Source organism: Pleurodeles waltl, chromosome 1_2, assembly GCF_031143425.1.
Source record: "Pleurodeles waltl isolate 20211129_DDA chromosome 1_2, aPleWal1.hap1.20221129, whole genome shotgun sequence".
In the NCBI taxonomy this organism is placed as follows: domain Eukaryota; kingdom Metazoa; phylum Chordata; class Amphibia; order Caudata; family Salamandridae; genus Pleurodeles; species Pleurodeles waltl.
In genome coordinates this window covers 181,600,372-181,610,162 of record NC_090437.1, presented here as the reverse complement: position 1 = coordinate 181,610,162, position 9,791 = coordinate 181,600,372, and the positions used below count along the sequence as shown (strand labels likewise).

The following is a 9,791-nucleotide window of genomic DNA, read 5'->3' as shown; positions in this document are numbered from 1 at the left end:
TACAGCAAGAGAGTATTATTTGCCCTATTGTTTCAATGTGATGTTAAAAAACACAAAGAAAACCATCTCAAATGGCCCTGGCATGCAATCTTCAATATATTTTCCTTTCAATGAATATGAATCTTTGAGAGGACCCTAATGCATTGAGCAACTGAATCCGGAAGAAAGAAATTTAAGACCTCAATAAAAACAAGGAGATCACAAATCAGATATGCATGTAAAATAGGCCCTAGGTATGAGTCCATAGCTGATACTGTAAAGGTGTGATTCCCTCAAAATATTTGTCATTCATCTTATTAAATTAGAAGGTGGCTACTGAATTGAAGGCTAGGCTATTCATCAGTTCTAGAAGTGAGAGGTCTGGATGAAAAAGTGGTCTCAGGTTTAAAAATGCAGATTATGTAAATTAGTATCTCAAATTCAGATCTCTGACTCGCTATCCTGTGAAGAACTTCCTGATGATTGTGAAGCATGCTACTGCCAACTATTAGAACACTGCAAATCTGCTGAGTAAAAGAATTTATATTACATATACTGAATTGTGGGGCTATGCGACTTTGTTTATAAGCTAGGAAGGTTGTTTTTATAGACTTTGAGGAAATGAGGAAAGAGTGTGGATTCTTAATGTAAATTGTATGTTGTTTGTGTTTGCATTGCTTACATTGGCTGAAATCAAAGCTGAAGTAAACTTGAAACAGGTGGGTTCTGAGCTATGGAATTTATGCCCAAAATACGTGAAGGAACAAATTATTGAAAAAATAGACAGCACACTCGTTTGTTTTCTTGCACATTTTTACTTTAGCAGGGAGCAGAAATATAGTACAGCAAATGCATACATTTAACTATCTTTATTGTCAAGAAAATAAATCAATAAGGCACTTAAATAGTAGAAAAATAAAACAGTAGAGGTTTGGTTCATATTTGTTACCATATTTCTGAAGGCACTCGGTGACCCCTGTAGGTTCATGAAAGGAAGTAAACTGCAGTGAGAACAGAGTATGCCTTTATGACATAAAAAACATAACAGCAAAGGACACAACTGTGTTATTTATTTAAATGTCTAAAGTGCAAAGCAGTGTTTGCTCCAAAAAGGAAACTACACTCCAGCCTAAAAGCCTCTGTTACATGGTTTGACAGGACTAACCACCACACCAGAGAGTGCTAATGTTAGAAAGTTACCAAAAAATGCACTGGTAGGCAAGAAGTTCATTCTTTGGCACATATGGGTCTGGCCACACCTGAACATAAAGAGATCTCAACTATATCATATACACACACACAAACACACACAAACCCTGAAAAATACTTTTAAGAAGAGCACTAAAGAGGAGTTAGAGATGGAAAACGGACCCAGAACAGAAAAGTCAACACTGTCTCACATCCCATCTCAACTGTGGGCTTGAAGATAAAGGTCAGATAAGTGAACTCGTATAAGATATAACTGGCGCTTTTACCAAGGTGTATCCATGCCACAGGGAATCTGTATGTATTAGAGTAAACTTGCCAGAACAAACAAAACTCAAACAATGCGTGACTTCAAATAAGGATGTACATACCGGTACCTACGCAGGCAAATGGAGATGAATAAAATTAAGTGCTTTTAATTCTAGGTTTTGTGTACAAAATAATCATGTTAGAATATTTTAAGGCGATGCAAAAAAGTTTGCATGGTGCATTTACCTATGAATGGAGTTTAAACTGAATGATCTCGGTTTGTCCTACCCTTGTTGACACACTACCATCCACAGTTAATATGGAGGTTTGTGAAACAAGTTGGCATTTTCCATATCGCTCTATGATCAAATGTCTACATCAATTTTGCTAACAGCCTTCAGCTGAATGGCCAACTAACATGTATCGGCCTAACAAAAAAACACAACCCCCTAAGTGTGGTAGAATTTTATTTACCAATCAAGTTAGGTCATTTGGTCAGAAACCAATCCATTTAGGTGGCATGGCCTCTAGACTGCAGATCACATGGGAGCCATTGAAGAGCTTATCAAAACCTGGGGCTGGTCTTAGTGCACTTATACCAGCAGACAAAATCCAATTGCCCCTATTCAAAAAGAAAAGTCGGCTGGATAAACTCTTCTTAACAAATAAAGCAAGGCGCACAAGTGAGTCCAGAGAAACAGAAAGACAACATTAGGCAAACAAAAACAAAATTTAAATTAGAAAATTAAAGGAAGACAAAAGATGCAATCGCCCGAAATGTAAATATTAAAATAAAAAACAAAATTAAATCAGAAAATCAACAGCAACACTATTGTTCACATTTGCATACACTGAGAGCCTAATAAGATCTACTTTTTAACTGTGTATCATGAAAGAAGTGAAGACCAGGTCAATACGATATTGGGTATTAGCAAGGAGATAAGCTGGATATTTTTAGGTTGCAAAGCAGAACACCTTCACCCAAGCGGACAGCAGAATCCAGTACAGTTGAAGAAATAAGGTGCTGCTGTTTAACCTGCCCTTACGAAACGGCCACACATTTGTTGCTATAAGAAACTAAGATTAAGCACTGTAGCAAAAATATCTTTGCCTACAGCAGTCAGCTACCTCTCCCTGATAGTAAGTGGCAGGCTAAACTGTGTACTGGAGACAAGACATAATATTATGAGCCATAGAAGGAGCAATACCACTAAAGACATTGTATCCGTGTGAGAAAGACTGCTATATAGAGTACAGTATGGCAATATGACGGTCCCTACCTCACAGCCTTCAAGAACAAACATTATTTATAAAATGAGTAACTGAAACGTCACTGGTGTCTCTTCTGCAACACTGCAGAACAGGAATGGCTGTTTTCAGGATTTTTCAAGTAAACTGTGCTTATTTTTTAATGATATCTACTTAGTCCACAAGGTAATCATTTAGGGAGCACACCACTGACAGATATGGCTTCTGTTACAGCCCCTATGATCAAGGGGGCATCTCCTGAGTATTACGCCCACATGGTGTCTGGGGTACAGGTATACTTGTACACAAGTCATTTTCCATAAGGAACAAACAAGGAACTGAGAATCATCCTTTCTCTTGCATGGAAATGATGAAGGTGCTGTAATTTAGAGACAACCAGTACTTACAACTATGATTTACACGTATTCCCTTGCGTTATTAATGCCTTCCTGGTATCTACTGCTGTAAATGATTGCTCGTATTAATATTTTTACAATTATTGTATTATTCTTTCTATTTAGCATACGTGGTTTTATCAAGATCAAATGCTCTTTGGTGTCCTTCTTGAGAAGCCATCAGTGTCGAAGGTCAGGGGTTGATACTTTCGATGACATCATCAAAAGGCAAAAGGAGTGTGATGTCGCTTCTGCTTGCAGTGTTTTCACCATTAAAAATGCTATCATCAGTGTAATACTTCACATTTTCTCAACCCCAGTAATACGTCATGAGAGACGGCTCTTTATGCTAAAGATCAATAAGTATTTTAAATTCCATCTGCAAGTAAGAGGTTATAACAGCTGTGTTTAAGGGGACAATGTTGATGCATGATGTTTTGTTAGATATGTGGGAACAAATCCCACTAGTGGAAGTAGCCTGAATTCTGCTCACCCAGTCAGGCATGGCCTTTACCCGATTAATGCAAACACACCTGTGAATCATTATTACACCAACATCCCTCCCGTGCTTGAATACAAAGCCAATAAGACACTCTTGTTCTCGAGCCACCAACTTAAAAAAATAAATAACAATAAAAAAAATAAAAGCCCCTCCCACGCCGCTCCTACATTTTCTTTCCAGTCTCTCTGACTTACCAAGAGCCAGTGGTGGCTAATCCCTGTTGGCATATTTTTCTTTTTTTTCAGGCGGCCAATGGAGGTGTTTTTCTGGAGCTGCTGTGAATGAGTCTGGCCAGCTCCCAAACGGCTTAGCTGCAACTTCCAGGTCGAAAGGCTGCATGCATCATGTTTAAGACACAGCATTATGAAGGGAGAAGAGCTCTCAGTCTGTTTGCAGCGGGTGAGGAGCCTTGCAGATTTTGTTTTCCCCAACAATGTGGAGTGGTGGTCATTTCCTCTGCAGTCACTGGTCTAATTTTTAGAAACTGGGCATTTCATTGGTGATCTTACAGGGTCTATGACACAATTTAAGGAGTGAGTTGGAGATTTGCACAATTAGGCATTTCACCATAGGGAGCTGTGTATCAGCCAAGAGAAGTCGTATTTTGCCTTCTTCCTCCAATGACAATCCTATTCCAGCCAGACATCCTAGGGTGGTGAATTGGCACTCTCCTCCAAGGGACATATTGCCTCTGATGAGGTGGTAATTGAAGGAGTGGAAAGGGCTTTGGCTGAAAAACCTGAAACAGCAGCCAGAAAAACAATAGGGTCAAAGTCGGCTAATCCAGATTTCTCTAGGACTTTTCTCATTCAGACTCAGATGTGCCAACAACTTCAGGCGGCAAATATGTCAGAAGAGAGTAGATGATGGACATTCTATTTCTAACACCAGGAATAACTTGAGTTTCTCACCTTTAAAATCTGATGATGATGGGGAATTCCTATTCCCCCAGTATGTCAAGCCATCTACCCTAGACATGCCTTTCAAAGGATCTGGTTATAGGTGAATGAAAGGAACGGAATTGGGCCTCAGTGTCTATGTTTCTCCAAAATCTGCTATGTTTAAAAGCGAGGTGTCACTAACACAACATTAAAGATGAGATCTTGGCCGCCCTAATTGAGAGAACCTCAATACATCAAGAGGATTTTGCATCAACAGACTGTTCAGATAAGAAGGTGAATGAACCCTGTTTTAAGAAAGGCATTTTCGACTGAGAACCTAGCGCTGAAAGCAAGTACTTATTCAACATATGGGCCCAGTCCATGGTTAAGGACTTTGACAGACTGGCAGTAGCCATCCAAGAGGTTCAAGAATGCTCCAAATTACTGGAGTCTATAGAAGAGCAGGCCAGGCTACTGGCTGACCTCTCCTCTGAAGTGAATAGAGCAATGGCTGTAACTCCTGCTTCAGTAATATCGGTGAGGAGGAACCTCTGGATGAGGGAATGGAAGGCAGAGGCAGCTGAAAAGACAGTGTTAATGAACATTACCATTTAAGGTCATATTCTGTTTGAGGAACAGTTGGACACTATGATAACTAAGGCGTTCAAAGATCAAAAATGAAAAGGCAAGACAAGTCATCAAAGGTTTAGGGTTTTTGCTGCTGCACCCGCAGCACTGCCACATTGCCACCGGCTCCATTTGGAGCTGGTGTCAATGTTCAGGCCCTGTTTCCAGCTGGGCCGGCACGTGGAACCCTGTTTTCGCCCGCCGGCCCAGCTGGATGTTGTTTATGTGGCCGGCACGGGGGTTCTTCGCGCTGGCGGTCTTCTGTCGACCATCAGCGCTGATCGTAATGACCCCCTTACTCTTAAAATCTTCTTGGTGGCCATTACGTCCGCAAGAAGAATGGGGGAGTTGGGAACCTTGTCATAAAGGCATCCTTTCTGTATCATTTTTCAGGATAGGATTATACTGAGACTTGTTCATTTTCTCATCTGAAATCGAATTTACCTTTTCATAGATATTCGGAGGAAGAACAGAAACTTAATTCTTTAGACATGAGAAGGGCCCTTATCCATTCACAGAGGGTGAATCCTTTAAGAAGAGTGGAATCCTTTTTTTGTAACTTTGTCACAGCTTTGAAGGCTGAAACCCCAGAAACTTCCTCTTTGAGTAGATGGACCACATCTCTAATTTCATTATCCTAAAAGACAGTGGGTCAAATACCCTCTTTAGAGATACTGAGGAGATCCATCAGGAGTGTGTTGTCTTCTATGGCAGTGTTACTGGGCCCACAATTTCTGAGATTTGTGGGGCAGCTGTGTGGTTCTCCCCCTCAACCTTTATTAAACCCTATAGTGTTTCAGATGAAACACAGTTAAGTGCAATTCTGGGATCCAGGGCATTGCTCTCTATTAAGTAATAGGGTACATGCTACTTTCATTTATGTTCACAATAAAATCCCTCCTGGCTTTCAGCATTCAACTACCGTTGTCCGTGTTTATTTTTTGCTAGCTCACATTGGTTATGAATTGAAGAGAGGGAAGGATGTACGAGTTATGAGCTAATTGCTTAGCAGTAATTGCATCACTCAGAGTCCTACTCCCTCGTTTTAGTTCATACTGCCCTCCTGCCCTCTCAATACCGGTCAACACAGCTGACTTGTTTTGGGTCTAAACTTTGGAAACAAAAGAAGAAGTGGCTGAGGAAGGGGGCCTTTATTTGCAAGATTTTCTTGGTATTGGTGTCTCGAGAGGCAAGAGTGCCTCATTGGTTATGAGTTAAAACAAAAGGAGTAGGACTCAAAGCAATGCATTTACTGGTAAGTAATTAGGGCAGGATGCTTACTGCTAGTTCAAATCAAGGAAAAAAAAGCTGCAGGGTGTACATGAGTGGAAAGGCAAACAAGCGATGCACTGTATTAAAAAAAACAGTGGCCAGAACAATAACCAAAAAGAGAAGCTGGAATGATTTATGATTAACAAAAAGTATATAAATTCAAACAGGCATATCTCACAATAAAGTCATTAGTAATGTTTCACTTCTTTGGAAAACGTATTTCATCAAGAAGAATAGATGCTAAATGCAAAAGCACCCAATGGGAAATGCATACTTGGGTGAAAACATATGTGTATGAAAGAGAAAAACTGAAATGCAATTATGTTAACGATACATACGAATTGCTAAGTATGACGAACGATTTACAGAGGAGAAGAGGAATGATTAAGGTTTTGAAGAGGTCCCACTGGCCATTGACAGCATGGCCCAGCTCCAACTGGACAGCTATTGGGAAAGCGTGCAAAAACCTGAGATGTTACTCTTTCAGATACAAGAAAAGGAAAAAGAAATGTGGCTATCACTGAAAAGGCAACATACGGACCTGTTAACAAACCACACAGATCTGTTAACAAATAAACTTTAAGGCCACAAGTGACAGTAGCAGTCAAAGGCACACTGGCAGTCTTCGTCTTCTGCCCTAAACATTTTAGACTTTCATAACAGAAGATATTCTTTCTCTATGTAAGGACAGGCACAACATGGAGGATTCAAGGTGTTGATATGATGATAAAATCAAGGTCTGGTTTCACCAAACCTACTATTCAAGTAATGCACTGAAGCTAACCAATAGTGGGAAAATAAAGTAAGGTAAAAGAGTACTGATCATTTCAATTTGCAGATGATTCCCTCCGTTGCTTTTTTTTTTTTTAAACTTATGAATAGTTCTTAGCAGCATAATCTGTGCTTTACAGGCAATTTAAGTACATTCGGAGCAGAGTCCTTTTGAAACCCATTAAGTTGGAGGGTACAGTGTTTCAGCTTGCTAGCCTTTTGTAAGCAATGTCACCCTTAAGTAAAAAGATAGAGCATTACATTCAATCCATATTTGGTCATACTCTAGTATAAACATATACAACTCTTATTTACAAACTGAACTCATTTCAAAGTTATAGAAATCATCCTGTAAAGCTCGAAATTGATATGAGACTACATGATTGGAATGAACTGGATCCCAATTTCCCAAAAACTTTGGACATTGTAATGTTATCTTCAGAGGCACCCTTGGTCATTTGTCCCGGTGGGAAAATAAGCCCGCAAGGCACTCCAGAATGTATAAAAATAAAGATTTCTGCACCATTTTGTAGTTAGTCCTCAGATGTACTATCTTCCTGGTAAGCCAATGTCCACTGAGATTCTTGTATACAAAGGAAACTTGTCGATCTTCACCACTTTATACGACAGAGAATTTATACCATCCGAGTTCATCGTTTCTCTTGTGTGGGCAATCCTGTCAAATCTGTCAATCCAAAAAACATTAACCATGTATGCTGAGAATTTAAAAGATGACATGCAATCTTGAAAGGACAAATTCAGGTTAGCTTCAGAAAAATGGCTCAATTAGTCAACTGGAATGTAGTATCATCATAACTCATCATCATCATCATCACTCACAAGTAAAGTCATCCTTTGCCTAGTAAGAACTGTGACAGTAAATGTAACCTTCCCTTTACCGTGGATTTGAAAGTAGGGGCACAAGTAAACGTCATTTCATCCTGCCACTTTGAAGAACCCTTTGCAACATCTGGCAATTTCTAGACACAACTGGCATATCGAATTGCCCCGTAACTGTGCCACGTTAGCATGATGATAAAACAAATTAACCCCCAGGATGCCTCGTATGAGCTGGTCTCCTCGCACACGGTTCCCGTGTGCCTAGGACGAGACCAGCTCGTCCTGTACCAGGCCCGCGGGGGGGGCGCTGGGCAGGGATGGAAGGGGAATCGCTTCCCCTTCCACTCCTGACCGCCCCCACCCCCCTGTTGATGTCTAATGACATCAGCACGCAAATTGCACGCTGACCACATCAGAGGTCACCTCCGATCGCGCTGGAAGCACGCTTCCAGCGCAAAGCTGGAAGAGAAATGCAAAAGCATTTCTCTTCTGATCGGGAGGTGGGGAGGGAGAGGCATGAAAGTAAAGACCTTTCCTTTCATGTCTCTCTCAGCATTTCTGTTGCCTGATCGCAATGCGATCGGGCAGCAGAAATGCCCACTAGGCACCAGGGATTTAAATAAAATATATAGATTTCAATAAGGAAAGTAGCCCATTTGGCAAGTGTCGCTCCCTAGGGGGGCGATTATTTTTAAGGCCTTTTCTGCCCCCACGGGGGGGGGGTGAAGAAACCTCTAGACGTCAGGGATTATGTTTTTTTTTTTTTTTGCAGAAGGGTTGCTCCCCTGGGGGCAAATTGTTTTTAGGCCATTACGGCCTAATTTCATTGGGCCAATCTGTCCCCGTGGGGGGGGGGCAGAAACCACTAGACTACAGGGATTTTTTTTTTTTTAATTCATATTTATGTATAAGGGGAGCCATTTCTGCCCCCCCGATCGAAAACCCCTAGACACCTGGGATATAAAAAAAAAAAATGTTTAATGTGGGGAGCGACCCATTAGGCAGGGGTCGCTCCCCGGGGGCTAAATGTTTTTTAGGCCTATTCTGCCCTCACCCTGGGGGAAGATCAGCCTAATATAATTAGGCCGATCTGCCCCTGGGGAGGGGGGGCAGAAACCACTAGACACAAGGACATTTTTATTTTTTTAATACTTACGCATAAGGGGAGCGGCCCCTTGGGCAAGGGCTGCTCCCCCAAGGGGGGCAAAATATTGTTAGGGCATTTCTGCCTCCCCTGGAGGCAGATGTGCCTAATATAATTAGGCCGATCTCCCCACGGGGGCCAGAAATCTCTAGACACCAGGGAGATATATATATATATATATATTTATATTTACTTTATGTTTTTATGTATTGGGAGCGAACCCTTGGGCAAGGGTCACTCCCCTGGGCGGCAAATTGTATTTAGGCCATTTCTGCCCCCCTTGGGGGCAGATCGGCCTATTTTTGTTAGGCCAATCTGCCCCCCTTGGGGGCAGAAACCAGTAGACACCAGCATTTTTTTTTTTTAATACTTGCGCATAAGGGGACCTGTGCATGTCCTGTTTCAACTGACGATTATGAATCTGGCAACTCCACTGTGTTCCAAGCGTACCTTGCCTGATCGCCTGCTTGTGCTACTGAGCACTTAGTTGGGAGAGAGATCGGGCACCTCTGTCTGCTCCATTTGGAACCTGTGTGACAAATCTGTCACTATTGTGAGATATTTTAGGGAAAGGGAGAGTGGTGGCTAACAATCGCAGTTCGTTAGCCACCACTGCAGATCACTTCTCTCTGAGATCTAGACCATGTCGGAGAGATTCCCTTGAACTTCATGTGCCA

The 9,791-nt window shown here is 41.4% G+C and overlaps 1 protein-coding gene across 1 annotated transcript in view; it reads right to left on the bottom strand.

The window, feature by feature from the left end:
* Window positions 1-780: 780 nt before the first annotated feature.
* B4GALT1 (beta-1,4-galactosyltransferase 1) overlaps window positions 781-9,791 on the bottom strand; it is a 384,152-nt gene continuing 375,141 nt past the window's right edge. Inside the window, exon 6 of the mRNA XM_069237451.1 lies at window positions 781-7,815. Within this exon, the coding sequence (XP_069093552.1) occupies window positions 7,680-7,815 (136 nt within the window). The 3' untranslated portion in view covers window positions 781-7,679. The remainder of the gene's footprint in view (window positions 7,816-9,791) is intronic.